The sequence below is a fragment of the Porites lutea genome, chromosome 3 (genome assembly GCF_958299795.1).
Source record: "Porites lutea chromosome 3, jaPorLute2.1, whole genome shotgun sequence".
In the NCBI taxonomy this organism is placed as follows: domain Eukaryota; kingdom Metazoa; phylum Cnidaria; class Anthozoa; order Scleractinia; family Poritidae; genus Porites; species Porites lutea.
Genome location: NC_133203.1, coordinates 7606822 through 7623630, shown reverse-complemented (window position 1 = coordinate 7623630; position 16809 = coordinate 7606822). Strand labels below are relative to the sequence as shown.

The 16809-nt window shown below is 37.1% G+C and overlaps 3 protein-coding genes across 3 annotated transcripts; 1 reads left to right on the top strand and 2 right to left on the bottom strand.

Annotated features, from left to right (window-relative positions):
* Positions 1 to 10: 10 nt before the first annotated feature.
* LOC140930338 (large ribosomal subunit protein eL43-like) lies at positions 11 to 2729 on the bottom strand. The gene is made up of 4 exons (XM_073380021.1): positions 2625 to 2729; positions 2340 to 2468; positions 597 to 679; positions 11 to 118 (listed from the first exon to the last, which is right to left on the bottom strand). Exons 1-4 carry the CDS (start codon positions 2625 to 2627, stop codon positions 55 to 57), a joined length of 279 nt encoding a protein of 92 aa, XP_073236122.1. The 5' UTR covers positions 2628 to 2729; the 3' UTR covers positions 11 to 54.
* A 22-nt stretch (positions 2730 to 2751) lies between these two features.
* On the top strand, positions 2752 to 8515 carry LOC140930337 (homologous-pairing protein 2 homolog). The gene is made up of 11 exons (XM_073380020.1): positions 2752 to 2845; positions 2943 to 2996; positions 3089 to 3129; positions 3256 to 3345; positions 4437 to 4548; positions 5239 to 5309; positions 5950 to 5989; positions 6424 to 6458; positions 6574 to 6627; positions 6721 to 6780; positions 8305 to 8515. The coding sequence occupies exons 1-11, from the start codon at positions 2821 to 2823 to the stop codon at positions 8359 to 8361; spliced, it is 639 nt and encodes a 212-aa protein (XP_073236121.1). The 5' UTR covers positions 2752 to 2820; the 3' UTR covers positions 8362 to 8515.
* A 638-nt stretch (positions 8516 to 9153) lies between these two features.
* Positions 9154 to 16291, bottom strand: LOC140930336 (tricarboxylate transport protein, mitochondrial-like). The gene is made up of 6 exons (XM_073380019.1): positions 16044 to 16291; positions 13754 to 13961; positions 12839 to 13062; positions 11509 to 11729; positions 11135 to 11208; positions 9154 to 10587 (listed from the first exon to the last, which is right to left on the bottom strand). The coding sequence occupies exons 1-6, from the start codon at positions 16183 to 16185 to the stop codon at positions 10473 to 10475; spliced, it is 984 nt and encodes a 327-aa protein (XP_073236120.1). The 5' UTR covers positions 16186 to 16291; the 3' UTR covers positions 9154 to 10472.
* Positions 16292 to 16809: the final 518 nt, after the last annotated feature.

The following is a 16809-nucleotide window of genomic DNA, read 5'->3' as shown; positions in this document are numbered from 1 at the left end:
AACCAAAATGTAAAGAGGAAACTTGTTTATTGTTGGACTGTACAAGAAAGTTATCTATGTCTCCTGCATCTCCCTCAGACGTCGTACTGCACTTCTGACTGTTACAGCGGCTGTGGTGCTGAAATGACAGGAAAGCAAACAAGTCATTATTAATAAAGGGAAATCCAAAATTTTAAAACATCCTTGGAGAAATGGTGAATGGTTCAATAATCAAGAGGACTGAAAAAATGGCAGCAGAATTACAGTGTTCAGCTGGGGAAGAAAAGTCAGCTTTGGTTTGGATTATTGGCAGGTTGAGAGAATGCAATTAACTGTTCATTGCAGATTTCTCATTTGCTGCCAAATATTAATATTGTGATAAATTTTTTGCAAGCAATCAGTAGCTTCAAGCAGTTTTGAAGTTAACGCCAGAGCTAACTAACTGCTCTTGAAGATGATCAAATTAACCCTGAACTGAAAATTACAGCAAAGACGGATATACATTTAGTTTTGAAAGCTGTATATAATGGTATTTTGAAGCGGGGTATTCTGAAAGCATTGATAAAATAAGATAAATGCGGTGGATACACATGTACAATGAACATTGCATGCTGTACCTGACAACCCATGCTCCTCCAGCGATAGTCTTTCCGCATCCTTTGCAATACCAAATACCAACACACTTCCTTTTTAGCGCTTCCTGGAAAGCAAATTAAGTGAGCATTAATTCTCTTGTATTAGATCAAAAACCAAAATAATGACCCGTTGGGGTAGTGAGTTTACAGAATATATGTAAGTTGCCTACAAGCTAAGCTTGTAACCTTTTAAAGATAAAACATTTGCATGAACCAGTAAACTAAAGTCTTTACTATTACCTTGAATTAAGGCAAACTTACTTTCTGATTTTTGCCTCAATTCAGGGAAGTGTCATATTAAAAGCCCATGTGACCTGCTATGATTGGTAGGTGCACAACTACAGTGTAACCCCGCCTTATGACAACCCTGTTTATATGACCACCTGGTTATTACAACCACATTCTTTTGACCCAAACGTAAAAAAATAACTGAGTCATTTTATTAGTTTGAAGACCCTGTTAGTGCGAGCTTCTTGTTATTTTGACCAGGATTGTATGGCCCAATGGTGGTTGCATTAACGGAGTTCCACTATACTGCAAACTTTTGATGTATCTCTGGACTGGTTTCTTCGCTTCCAGAAATACTTGACCGCACAATGCATGTACAGTACCCTGACACTGGAAAGAGCTGGATATGTGAATGCCTAGTCATTCCTTTAATAAACTTTTCTATAAACTTCAACAACTTTTAAGCCTGGCACTTTTCATATGTTGGGAGTATTCCAGAAGATAGGAGATTTCACCGTTCCCCAATAATAACAGATGTTGCTGATCTAACAAAAACAAGAAATTGAAGATATATTCCACTTCATCGCGGGTGGTTTGTGACAAATAATGTTTCCCAATTAACGGAAGAACCGGGAGCATTTCTATTTTCCAGATGCATCCCAGATTTCAGCAATGTCGAACGATCACTCCTGACAATGATACCAAAACTTCAAATTTGTGCTGTCAGGGATGTCAGGGGCCAAGGGCGGTTATTCTTGCTGGGTCCCAACCCTCCAGTCTGTCCCTTATGCCATTTTGATTTATGAGAGAAAAAGACCAGAGCTAAGCATTATTGCCTAGCTCTGGTCTTTTTCTCTCATAAATCGAAATGGCATAAGGGACGGACTCGGGGATTTCTCTGACATATCGGTACATCTGGGATGATTGTGGAAACAGTAAAAATTCTAATCACACCAGATCTTCCTGACGTATGCAAAATAGGCCTAAGGACAATGCTGTTAAATGTTGATATGCAATACAAAGTGGATATGCAGATGGCTAGTTTGTAGCTGATATCAAGGTGGCAGTGTTGGCTGACAAGGGTGAAACACTTCCCTCTGCTGGGATCTAAACTCTTTCTTCATACAAATTCTGTTACAAAAATTGGTGTTCATTGCTGCTCAACACAGCTACCTTATCAAAAAAAGAATACACCAGTACATGGTGACCACATATCTGCATATCCACTTTTTTTAGGGGTTGGTTCAACGATGAAAGGGTGTTCAGTTAAGCTGTACAAACTTACTGATTATTTCATTACGCTGTTTTATTTATGATAAGATGCAAGATGCTGGAAGAACGGTTCAGAAAGCAATAAATATTGATTTATTTCGAGTAGAGGAGACATCTCATGCTGGCTATTTTGAAAGTTGTTTTCTGTTTCAGTGTCCTTCCACAAACACTTTCCCTTTTTTTCTGTTAAGTGACAGCCTTAACAAAAAAATCTTCAAGACTTACCTTTCCACAGAAAACACATGTGTACTTAGAGTGCTGTGTAATTTCCATTTTTTTAACCATTTTACGTAGTGAGGCACCATAACGTGTACCATACTTCCCGACAACTCCAACCTTTTTGGTCCTCTTTGCCTAGAGAAAGAACACACGCGAAATAAGCCCAAGGAATCAGAATTACCATGTAATAGTTACATAGTTAAAATCCAAAATTACACTGTATTACTACAAAATCGTTGATAAATCTAGATGGAAGCGATTTCTTTAGGAAAACGAAGGATTTCTACTGACCATTTTCAGATGTTTCAGAGAGTTACGAGATGAGGAGAAAGAGGGTTATACGGGAACTTGGGTTTGTATTTAGGCCCGCGTGCCCCATCAGCGGAGTAACTGATACTTTATATAAGATAGAGTGGCGCGAGGTACAAATTTTGGCGCGGAAATACCAGGAAAATATAGTTTATATTTTTCTTCATTTTGTGGCAAAATGAGCAAGAAATCCGACGATGAAGGTATCTAAGAGATCAAGAATACGTTTAAATCATTATTCGGTTTAATTTGAAGCGAATATGAGTCGTTTTAACATTTCCTGTCCGTTTAAATTCTCAGCCTCAGATGCTGTTTTGAACTATCTCACCAAACAAAACAGACCTTATAGCGCGGGTTGGTACTTTCTGAAACTGTTTTCTGCAATATCAGAATACAGGGATGAAGTCAATGTAAAAACTCATGTTTCCTATTCTGCTTCATTCCAGTTGACATATTTTCAAATCTCCACAAAAAGTTTGGAAAAACGGTAACTTAAATGTTTTTTATAGCCTGTTTTTTAGAGCCTAGAGCCTGTTGATAACAGACCTTTTAATCTAAAGAACTTTAGAAATTCAATTATTTTCCTGTTTACTTTTTAAAATCATTTTCTCAGGCAGTTCAAAGAAGTCTGGAGAAGCTTGCCAGTAAAGGTGTTATAACAGAAAAGATAAATGGCAAACAAAAAGTATATGCACCAAAACAGGTAATAAATTAAATGGAAACTTTATTTGTGTTTTTGAAGGTACAATTGTAAATCTCACTACGTATGATAATAAACAATAATACATAAAAACAATAATAATAAATTATGATAATATAATAATGATAATGATAATAATAATAATAATAGGTACGTGCCACAGTGCGCGGTCCTTAAACAGTATCCTTTGTGGTATTGTGATCACTGCATCCTCCTCTCTCCTCCAAAGAGGTTCCTGCTGGGCATTCAAATAAAAATTGTACCCCCCATGCCAGCCCACCGATGACACAAAGTGGTCTCTGCAGAGGGGAGAGCTGCATCCTTATTGTTTAACAATGCAGAAAATCACGTGTTCAGCCCGGGGGGGGGGGGGGGGGGGTACTCTTATACATTACCTATACGAGTTTGTGCTGCCCAATGGGGTGATTTAGAACGGGGTATCCATTTCAGAGGCGTTTTCTAGAACGGGGTATAAAAAATTGTGGATAATGGCTTTATGTTCTGCTCAAAATTGTTGCTGATTATGAAGAAGCATTTATTTGATGTATAGGTAGAACAAATAAAGAAATATCTTTTTGAAAAAACAGGGCTATTTCAATTTACAAACTTTCTAGAACGGAGTATAAAAAATTGGCGCATTTCTAGAACGGGGTATCAGTTTTAGGGCGAATTCTAGAACGGGGTATAAAAAATTGGCCCATTTCTAGAATGGGGTATCAATTTTAGGGGAAATTTTTTTTAGAACGGGGTGCCAATTTGGAGTCCCGGGCGGCACATACCCACCCAAAAAAGACCCAAGTGCTTCCCCCCCAGGGTGTTCAGAAAATTCTACACTATCAGTTTTCCCTCAAATATAGGGTGTAATGTTTTGGTTATGGGCCTCAAAAAAGGTAGAAATATTCCCAATTTTCAACTTTTTCAATTTTTCAACTTTTTTGGCATATGCCTATCCAAAATTGGTTTTTTAAGTACCTCTCCCAAACTATCTTCTTATCAAGATGATGTTTTGTGTTATGTAGGTTATTATTAATAATTTAGTGCAATGACATACACATGGTGGTAGTATTTCCTAAAGCGGCCTTCCTTGTTTGCAGGACCAGTTTGGGGAGTATGATGAAAATGAAGTGAAGAAAATTGATGAGAAAATCCGCTTATCACAAGAAAAGTTGAAGCAGTTGCAGGAAACATTGAAAACTCAAGATGCAGGTAAATAGCCAGCACAGAAGTTTTAAAAGAATGGTTCTTACATTGCATTCAACAATCTTTGTCTCATTATCATCATCATCATCATCATCATCATCATCATTATCATCATCGTCATCATCATCATCATCATCCCTAAGGGAGGAGTGTTGTGTGAACAAAGAAATGCTGCTTAGGAGACTGAAGCCATTAGGGCTGAACAACCAATTGAAACAAAGGTCAATTATTTTGATTCAACAACAAAGAAACCCACCTGAAAGGAGGCAATTGAGCTGGTGTAGTACAAGCATGACAAAGAAGTTAAACTTAAACCAAGGTGTCCAGAGAAAAGGAAATTTGTTTTGAAAAGAAGGACTAGTTGAAAAAAATTGCAGCTAGTTACAGTGTGTGACCTAAGCAGGAAAACTAGTTTATCATGAAAGGTTTTAAAAAACTAGGTTGTAAACTGATGGGTAATGGTGGTGCTGTCGTGTTTAAGTGAGAAAGACAGGAACATAATAATGAAAAGATGATTAAAAGAAGTCCATTTAAAAAAAGACGAAAACGAAAAAATAAATCTTTATTCTGCACTTTTTCTGGACTAAATTTCCAGTGCACCCTTAAAATTCATTGGGCAAGCCCTAATATTATGTTCTTCAAGTTAAGTATTAACCATGATATGCAGTGGTGTTGGTAATCTTTATTTTAATTCAGAGCTGCGGAATGTCAACAGTACGCTGACAACTGAAGATGCCAAAGCTAGATTAGAAGACCTGACCAATAAGGTACTTGTAAAATTAGCATTGCAAGCTGCTTGTGGGGTTTGGGGCAGTTGTTAAGCAGCTTATAAAACACACGCAGCGGAGAACAAGAGCTTTGGATGAGTTATCACTCATGTCAAAAATTTAAGCGACAATGTTTCCTGACTCAAGTTCCTTTACCAGCTAATGGTAAGGCCCCCTCTCTTTGCGCAAAACAATCCACTCTATTATGTAAACCTTTCGGCTTCTTTTGCATTGTTTTGACCTTCCTCGTCCTAAACCAAGGCCTGAAGGGTAGCTATTCCTTGCCTTCTTAGAAATGCTGACACAAAACACACCGTAGACCAATCACAGCACAGGATTTTCTAAATGAGCTGCAACTTGCAACATTGAAATTTGTTGCATTATATAAGTTGAGATCGAAGATGGTAATACGAGCAACAATGCTTTTTAACTTGCAATGCAACAATGTTGCATGACAAGTTGAGCGAAAATGTTGCCAGTATTACTTGACCTTAAGAGGTACCAACCCACAAATTTTACCCTCCTGGAAGAGTAGGCCCATCAATCAGGGTACTTAAGGCCTAGCCCCCTGGGTGTATTTTTGCTGCCCTCCAAGCTAATTACAGCATTTCACATAAAAATGACAAATGATGTCTTTCAGTGCAACAAATACCAGGAACGAATCAAGAACATCAAGTCTGGTAAGATAATGATTTTTTACAATGATAGTATTTGTAAAGTTATAGTTTTCCTCTGTAAAATTAAAATGAGAGTTACAAGTTTTTTAGGGATTCTTTTAATAACTGGTCATATCTTTAAGATGTTTTGGCAGCTTGAATTACAGCTGTCCAATAGGGTGACTAACCCCTACAGAGTTGTCAAAAGTAGCCGGCTGCCGGCGAAAATCACCGCCTACTTGGTTAGTATAGGCCGGCTACTCTGCTTGGCATTTCTTTATGGGTGGCGTTTTTTAAAATATCCCTGGACTGGTCGCTTACTTTGACAACTCAGCAGTCTTCTTTAAAACTTTCTGGCAACCCTGCCCCTGGCATTTGGTTATCAATGTAAGTGTTTCAGTCCCTAAAGTTTGTCTTTTTTAATGCTAAAGATAACTTTTTCAAAATTTTCGTTTTAGCCTCAAACCATGTTACTCCAGAGGAAAAGGATAAGGTTAGACAACTGAATTTGTTAGTAATTTAAGTCTAATGATATTTGATAAATGGTCATTATTTTCAAGTACTTTTGTCTCAGTGAACTTGCTTTTATTTTGAATCTTAAAATTCAGATCCACAAAGAACACAAACTATATGTTCAGTCCTGGAGAAAAAGAAAGAGAATGGTAGGAAAGTGGTTTTTCTCACTGGTGACGTTTATGATTATTTATGGATCATTGTTTACTTTGTATTCCAATTCTGTATATTTTCCTCTTCAGGCAACTGAAATTTTAAATAGCATCCTGGAGGGATATCCCAAGCCAAAGAAACAACTCTTTGTAAGTTCCATTTAGTGACAAATAGTCTGTGCTGCGTGCAGACAAAATTTACTGCTGTTAATTAATGACCACATCACAGAGCATGGTTATTACAGGCACAGCAAGTTCAGTCCGGAAAACATTAGTGACAATCTTTTTGCTACAAGTATTTAATTACAAGAATTAGAGTAAATTTAATTAGTAGTTTGAAATTAATAGAGAGGAGAAGTGTGATGTCACGTTACCATGGTAGCAAAATTTTTGGATAGCAACAAAAGGGAGCTTAGGCAACAAAGACGGCGACAGCAACAAAAACGGCAAGAAAAGCAATAAGTTTATATTGTAAAACGGCAACTTTGCCCGCAGATCACGCTTTTTTGCACATTTTTTAGCGATCGTTGCACAACATGAAACTTCCTAATTTCACGTGAACACATAACAGAAAATTTCGCCAACATTTGACAAATTAAATGAAGTTGAATAAGATCGATGAAGTTTGAAACAGTGCGACTTTACTTTTTATGTGAATTTTCGGTTTGTTGTCATGCAAATTTTGCTACCATGGCAATGTGACATAACGACTTCTCCTCTCCCTGGATGGTAGCACAGATAAGCAAATTGAGGGAGGAGGTGAGCAATCTCTCCACAATTCAAGCTTCAACTTGATGTTGTAACACTGCTCGCATTTTGAGTCTGAAGGCATACATCTATAACTCTTCACACCTCGTCTCACTTCTTTGTGGGAGTTCAACTGTTCAAATGTACAGGTACTGAACAAAGGTACCAGTAATAATGGTAACTGGGCCTAGTTGTTTTGACCACGGCAGGATTAGCTCAACCGGTAGAGTGCTTGACTGCAGAGCGGGAGGTCACGGCTTCAATTCCCGGGATCGGACCAACACTCAGGCTCTTAAAATGACTGAGAAATGGAGGTACTGCCTTTTCCCTGCAAATGGCTAGACCTTCACGTGGCTCAGATGACCATGTAAAATGGCGGTCCCATCTCCAGTAGGAGATGTAAAAATATAGTGTCCCCAATTAGTGCTTTTGTGCTAAATACATTGACACTCAAATAAAGTGCATTTTTTTTTTGTTCAAAACATGAATAACACTATCCATAGGATAAATCTCTATCCGGTGGATAACACTGTTCAGAGTTGGTTTGCCTAAAACTTATTTGCTGGATAGTGATTTTACTGGTGCAACAACCCAAACCTGGACTTCATCCATTCAGAACTGAATGTATTTTGAAGTTCTTTTTGATCTCAAGATTTATTTCCTTATTGACACCTTGCTGCGAATCATCCCAAACATTTTTCTGACTGTCAGCGAGCATGACTGTCAAAACCAGTCTGTTAATCTTGGCAAAATTCTTAAAGACTTGATAGCGATGCTCTTCAGGAATTCTTGCTTTTAAGAGCAAAGGAAGCAAAGAACAATATGAAATAATGTGAAATCCCCACATCAAAAAAGGCTCTGTTTACATGATGGTCAAACTTTCTATACTGTGATTGCTATTTTTAAGACCATTTCCTTGCCTTTCAGGAGGACATTGGTATCGAAACAGATGAAGAGTATGGTGCAGTTATACCTAGCACTTAAAATGATATGTTTGCAGTAAAAATCACCCAAATAGGCTGTTATTGATTTCTAAATGAAAACATCCAAATTTATACTTTGATTCATGCTCTAAATGAGTGGGAGAACAAAAATACAACTTACAAGCACCTACACAATAATATTTTTGTTTTATATATTATTGAAATGAAAATAACCTCGTAAAACAAACAGATCAGCACCACATTACAAGTTGCCCTTGTTATACCTTTATTAACCATATTTAACACTTAATTGAAATAAAAAGACGTTGTTTCCTTAGTTTTAAGAGGATATGTCCCAGATTTGGTAACTCTTCAACAGGAAATGCTAATATGATATGACAAACCTCTGCATTCTCCAACTTTTTTCTGCTTTTTGCATTGTTTGTCCCCCAAAATATTTGCACAGGTATATATTATGTTTAGTTTCTCGTGGAATGTTTGTAAGTCCCAAGAGAAATAATAATATTAAAATGTAATATTTGGTCAGCAAACAAAGAACATTATGGAAATGTGAAGATGGAGAATAATAATGACATTCTTTGCCCTAGTGATAGTAAAATATATGAAATAGTACGTGACATTATGTACCCCATTAGGAGTATACAGTGGTCTATCCAAAATTGGTGAGTTTTGCAAAGTTTTATCCCAGTTTCTACTAAGCATTTAACAAGTCTTGGAATATCAAGGATATTCAACCACCTTGAAATTTGAAAATAGAGGTCTCTGGGTCTCTTTATTTTGGTCTGCACTATCTTGTTTATACCTATGCAACATAAGATACGTTTGTCCCAGCAAATTTCAGCAGGCAGCTTCACAATACAACAAGGTTAAATTCACAAGTATCGTGAAAGGATAAAATAGTGCTCACACTCTAATCCCTTTCAAAATTTTAGTTACATTTTGAAGAAGGATTTGTTTCAAAACTTTTCAGCTCTTAGAGTTTCAGTAACTAGAGCTCGATTTCCCTCACAAAAGTGTAACATCCTGGTCTGTGATTTGATAAAAAAGGAAAAGTCCTTTCATCCTTGGATTTTAAAACGAGAGTTTCACAGTCTCACCAAGTCTGGGATTTACCATTCTACACGTAACCCTCCCATTATAACAGTGGCATAATCTTACATATTTTTTAGAAATCACATGCTTAGCACCCTAGATTTTACAGGTTCAAAGCACTGGGCTACTTTCAATAATATTTTCCTTCAAGCACAGCCTTGTGTTGTATCTTTCATATCTATATGTTACTGACTCACTGCTTTTGAACCAAAAAGGTCAGGTCTGCCACTAAGGGTTGGGTTGGCTACAAACATGACCACTGGCTACTGTCACAGGAAACAAAAGGAACATAAAGAAACAAATTTCCTAGCTGCTCCATTTCCCACATGAAATCTGCGTGACAGCCCTACCATTAAAATATTTCAGTAAAAAATTTCAATACAGTACTTTCCAAAGTTACAAATAATATTGTTTGTCACAACTTATAAATCCACCATTATCTCTCAGCATAACATTATTGTAAGTTTTTGTTTACACAGCAAAAGGATGCAGTTAAATATGTCCATGTCTGGGGAATTGCAATTAGATGTATAAAGTTCTGGTTTCTTAACAAATATTACAATTTACTGTTATTATTTAAGCATTAACTGCTCTAGAAACCTTATTATTGATGGCTCCAAAAAAGTGAAATTCCTCAAGCTGAAAACATAACTTTACACTACAGTAATGTACATTCCAAAAGACCCTTGATGCTTTCTAAAGTGACAAGCATCAAATCAAACCTAAGATTAAATATCAGTGGTGTAATAATGGAAGCCTGGAAAAACTCAGAAGTAATTACATGATCATCGTTTAAGGTGATTTTTCCTCATGCTTAAATTCTTAAAAGCCCAAATGATACAAAAAATATATTATTATTAAGATTCAAAAGAATACTAACTTTTAAAGAACTTCTAGATGACCAAAACATACTGTTAGCATTTTCAACCACAATCTTAAAAGTTAGAACACAAATATATTATGTTTCCAAAACTGTCTGTGTCAGTAATAGGGATAATTAATGGTAATAATAAAATCATTAAAATTAGCAATGACGTGAAGAATAGATTTAAGGGCTAATTAATTGGTTTCCCAAACATAGTCCAATAGCTTCATGACATTTTCATAGAAAGTGAACACAAAGGCCACATCAAAACAAACTCTGCCAAGCCGGGGCACTGTTCCCTTGTAAAATCTGTGGAAAGAAATGTAAATGTAGACATTTTTATTCAAAATGTTTTCTAAATGGGTATTTCTTGGAGGAAAGCAAGGGAGAGAGAGGTCTTCCTCCCTTTTCCCTTCCCATCATCCCCTGCCTCTGCTACCCAAAGACAACTGGGGACAAGTCAGGTGCAGTGGTGATAGCACTTGCCTCCCACCAATGTGACCCAGGTTCAAATCCCGGTGTCAATGCCATATGTGGGTTGAGTTTGTTGATGGTTCTCTCCTTTGCTACAAGAGCTTTTTCTCTGGGTACTCTGGTTTTCCCCTCTCCTTAAAAACCAACACTTATTAATTCCAATTCGATCTGGAATATACGGGCATTTTTAAACAAGTTCTTACGGACTCTTAACAGCTTTGTGGGTAAACAACACAAACAACAATTATATTACAAGCTAAGTTGGTATTAGCCCCTCTTTAATAAAGAAATTACATGTCTTGTAAAATTATTATTAAGAACATTTATTGTCTTTGAAAAAGTATAATTTTAAAACCAAAAATAACTGTAATAATTTACTTACGCCTTGAGCCCTTCATATCGTATAATTCTCATCACACAGTCTAGGGTGTTCTTGTATTTGTGTGCTTCAAGACCCTTTACAAAAAAAGGTAAAATGTACTGTTAAAACTTTTTACACTAGCTAATGCTGAGAACATGTTTGCTGGCCATTAAGTAGAGTTAGGAATATGAATAATGGCATAACACATTCTACCTTCATTTCTAGATCTTACAAGGCAGTGAATGCTAGAAAAGTGTTTTTGAGAGTTTTTTTTATTTACTGGTATTTGTATTTGGAATATGGTCAATCGACTAATTAGGGGTACTACTTACCTAAGTAGCCACGCCCCTTTCATATAAAAATAGGGAAGGGACAGGAGGGATTTTGTTACCTACCTGCATTCTTGTTTTGACAACATCAACTGGAGTGTTGCCAAACACACTAGCTGCTCCAGCTATGCCACCAATGATGAATGTACGTATGGAACCAATGTCCTTAGATGGGTCTCCGTCTTGAAGGTAGTTCTTCAGATTGGAGTACACAAAAAACCGGATCATTTGATTGGTTCCTTGTTTGATGACGGTTGCTGTTAACCCTTTGTACACTCCACCAAGCCCTGTCCAGACATTGTTACTGGATATTAGTGCATTTTATTTTTCAGCAAGGGGTAGAAGCAACAAGCAACATGGCCCAAAAACTGGCGATAAACCTCTCAGAAGGCACCAACAATTGACAGAAAAGGAGGAGAGAATTGTGACAGCCACAATCCATGTTTTAAGTAGTAGTAAATAATAGTTCAGGAAGACAATCAACTTTGTTTTAACCCTTTAAAGTTCCAAGACAGACCAACATCAATTTTCTCTTAACACTATTTATTTAATACATTATCAAGAGAAATTAGGGAAATATGGAAGTTAATGAAATGATCATCAAGGGAAAATGCTTTGATCATTTATCAAATTATCATAACTACCGGTAAATTCTTCATGGAAGTAAAGCAGATCAGTTGGCAGAATGTGTATGTGGATATTAAGGGTTGAAGTGCTAAGATATTAGACTCTCAATAATATGGACACCTCCCTAAAGATAGACACTTACTGCTTTTGATTCCCCCCAAGGCCTAGCCTGAATTTCAGACAATTGCTTCAAGGCGTGTTCTCTTCTAAGCAACATCTGAGTCGACCGGCCGTTAATGTGTATTTATTTCATTGCATGATTGCGATTGAGTTTGATTCTGGAGTTTGATTATTGAATTAGAACTGGTTCAGAGTACTGCAGGCAGTTGACAGTTTGAACGTTAAAAATGAATTATGATCGAAAAGGGTAAAGCAATTCTTTATCATGCAGACATTTCTCAATGATATTTCTTGCTTTCCAGTTAAGAATCATGTTTTACTTTTTGCATGAATTAAAGCATAGGAGTAATGACGTCACTGGACTGCATTAACCACTGCTTGATTCAAACGTTACTGAGGGAGTGAAAACGACTCGAAGTTCTCGTCTGAAATTCAGGCTACCCAAGGCCCAGTGCTCTTGGGAAAATTGAAGGGTGCCCAGCATCTGATTTGTGTGAAAAAACTACAATTTCCTAGTCGCTCAAGAGCAAATCTGGGCACCAGGGGCCACTGGGCTCTGCTAGAGCACAGCCCAGGCACCTCAGCATCCACTTATAGACAGGTGACCATAATTTATTATAAAAGGTTTACACCTCTACTGATAGTTTACCTTCTTGTCTTACTATTGTCCCAACACCACTGAAAAAACCTTTATACTTTGGGTTTGGTTGGGTCTGATCGTGAATGAATTTGACCTTGACAGTCTCCATTGGACAAACAATGACCACTGCTTCCATTACCCCTGCTCCTAAACCGCACGTTAGTGTCTGCATTTGCGTAAGTTTTCCCTTATCATCCATCATGTTATTTTTCAGATATTCAAATGTCGCAAACCTGCAGAAAAAAAAATGATCAGAAAGATTTCAGGACCACAGCTAGAATGAGGAAGGATGAGTGATTTGCCTTACAATGTAAAGCCTCCGTATGGATATTTGTGGCAAAATTAAAGTTGTGGCAAGCATCATTGATGAAGTGACAATCTTCGAGATTTAATTTAAGTGTTGATCACATTGCCATTTCAGTCAAAGTTGACAAATTATGTTAGTTGGGCAATGACAGCATTGAAACCTGCCAAAAAGTGTGCTGCACGTTCAGAGTTTTTCTTTTGATCAAGTTCTCATTTCCGTCGTCATTGGGTTGCACTGAACTAGCTAGTAATCAGCACGCAAACATTATTATTGAAATATGATGCCTGCCTGAAAAACCTCAATGTATCTAGGATTTTTACCAATATGTCAAGTACTGTTGGATAAAATAATGGTGACAGGCCTGTGCAATTCATGCATGTTTTAGCAATTCTATAAGTTCACTTTGAAAAGTATGTCTTTCTAGAGTGTCATTTGACTGCTCTTGAATGCCAACATTGTTTATAAGGGTTACTTCTCTAGAGATAAAGGTTGGGGGGGGGGGGGGGGGTTCAAAATTAATGTGGTACACTGTCTCATAACTCGGGACTTGTTCTACAAATCTGGTAAGAGACCAGCCTCCAAATTTCATGTTCTTGTCAAAATATTTAACACCTTACCTTACAGATGCTTTTGGTATTGAGCCATACAAAAGTGAACTTAGACCTCTGTAGAGACCAAAAAAGCCATGACCCCTTACGGTTTTAACGGCACAATCAACAGGACCCTTGTAAACAGGTTTGGCAGCTCGCTCATCAAGCTGTATTTGTGTTTTAACATATTCAGTGGGAAAGGTACAGCAGATTTCCAGCCCACCAGCAATTCCACCTGTTTGACAATAACATACAGTGTCAGCATTTTACGAATACAGCAAAAATTGATCTTATAACCCTTTACGCCCCAATATCTGAATACAAATTCTCCAGACTTATCTCCATACATTTCTTTTAAGAATAGTTGAGAGAACTTGGTAAAAGATTTCCCTTGTTAATCAATTGAGTAATTCTCATAATGTTTACTTTTGATGATCTGCTGTTGTTAGGAGAAAATTGATGTTGGTCGCTCTTGGGACCTAAAGGGTTAAAGAGCCTTAATTCTTGTAGCCTGAAATACCAGTATTGACTGAGCGATAGCAAAATCGCGAGGTCAATAAATCAAGTCCAAGGTCTGAGATTGTCCTGTAATAACTGAACGGACAAGGTTAATAATAAGTTATTGCTGCTGCAGGAGGGCACTCTAGTAACTCACGCGTATATTAAGGAAAGTACTTACAGTTGAAATATACAGTCAGTATACCAGAGCGAGTGTGAATTGATCAAACATCCTTTTAATTTCTAAGGCTTACTTTCCGGCAAATAAAATGTCTGAACTGAATGTAAAAAGCAAAAGAGAAATAGCGAAAAATTCAACTTCTAATTAAATCTCTTCTTATGCTTTAGAATAAACTATTCTTGAAACTGAGAATGTTTTCATCAAAGCTGTGTAAATGGAACTGAAACTGTGCATGGAACCTTGCATTTCCTGTATTTACCTATTGTATGGAATATGTGTGTAAATCTTCATTACCAGCAAGAATACTATTGACAGACAATAATTATAAGGAGTTTATAAGAAATTATACAATGAAAGTAGAACTTAGTAATTTTCAACATCCACTTCCGTGGGAAGAGGTCATTTAAGGTTGTGTTCACTGAACTGAAACGAACTTGGCAATGCGGCCAAAACCAAAAGACAAAGTTTCTTTGACAATGAGAATTTTTGTCTTTACTACATTTTGTATGTCAAGCTTTTACAAAGCTTTTATTCACAACTCAAAGGGAAAAATGCCAAGAAAAATTTTCATAATGCCCAGTCACTACAAGAAAATCTTGCAGCAGACAATTATTAATAACAATTTTTATCTCTATGCAGACAGTTTCGTCTCTGTCCATTTGGTATGTATATTACCAACTGATGACCTTGACTGGCCTTTTGTCAATGAGGCATAAAAGGGAACAAAAATGATTTACGTAGAAAACACTGTTAATTCTGATTGGTTGTATGTGTGGATATCAAATATCCTGACTATTGCTGACTAATAGGGTTCAGGGTAGACTTTACCTTTCTTTCTCCTAAAAAGAGTTCTAAACATTGTCAGTCACGCGAGAAAAAAATATTGGGAAACCTACATGACACACCCCCAATACTCCCACGAGGGAATTCATTGTATTTCATCATGCAAAATGAGACAACTAGAGTTCTTGAAGACAGCAGATTTAGGAGTGAAGCTTGAAAATGTTAGTTTCATTCAAAGAGTAGATGAAAAATAAGTTCAAACATCAATCGAGAAATCTTACAGTATTGTCGATTGCAGAGAGAGTTCGAAGGCTTCTCAGCAGAACAAGAGGAGTTCGTACACTAATTGCGCAAACATGATCACGCCACGTGAAAAGATCAGTTTAAAATCTTATCCTGTTCTCATAAACTTTAAATAGCTAATCTAACATTTCTTCTCGAAAATAGTGTGGCTTTGTAAACAAGAATTCTATCGACGTGATTCATACTCGCCCGGCCTCAATATTGTTGACAAAACTGACCTTTGTACTCAATCGGGTAAACGACGTGGATTTTATTACAAACGAGAAAGCTGAATCATTGTGTGACATTTTTTAATATCCAAGATAAGTTCCCGATCTAAATAACTCACTCTTCAGTTTTAAAGTTAAGATGACATTACGCATCGCTAACGATCGAAGTGTAGTAAATTCCGCTCTGATAAACCACGACACGTAGTATAGCGCGCTACAATATTTTATCGATATTTAGGCCGAAGAGAAAAGCAAAAAATAGACAAATATTTAGCTCCTAAGACATCAATATAGAACAATAGTCTGTAAAAGGAATCACTCGTCATTTATAGCCAGTTCTTACCTGCGAGAATAGCTTTGCCTGGATGGCGTTTTCCTTTCCCTCCGCCCGCTGGACTCGCGCAAAAATATTTTCTTCGATAGAACGTCGCTGGATCTGGTGTTGCAGCTAAAGCACCGCGAGAAGAGCTCTCCAATGAAGACATTTTGTGAACACGTGAAGCTTTAAGAAATAGTTTTTTTAACTACTTCAGAAAAGGTTTTAAAACGGTCAAAATAGAGCTTTATTTGATCCACGTGAACCAGCGAACGTGTCCAACGAAGTGATGTTGGTCGCAGTTCAAGTGGTCTGGTTATGACCCACAGAACGCCTATATGATTGGCCAATCTGTTAAGCTATTGTTCTGCCAATTCTCGTACGTAAAGAGAGAAATTCTGTTAAAAAATGGTCATTGTGATCGGGAGTTAACGAACCGAAATGTTACAGCAAAAACAAAATATCTCATGGCAACATCAACAACAACAAAAATAAACACAAACTCACGGCAAAATCAAAAACCCAATAGGATAAACAAAAACCTCACGGCAAAAAGAAAGAAAGAGCAAAAGTGAAAACTCTTTTTCTTACAGAGCCCAGCTTAAAGTGACATGCAAATTTTGCGCTCGATTTTTCCCCACTCGACTTTTTTCTCGTCTTTAAGTTTTTTTCCCGACTTTTTTCTGGACTTTTGTCCCGACTTTTTTCTCGACTTTTTTTCCGCCTTTTTTCGCGACTTTCTTCACTGCTTATCACATACATTAAAGGCTCATTCATGGGTAGAAGTGCTTAG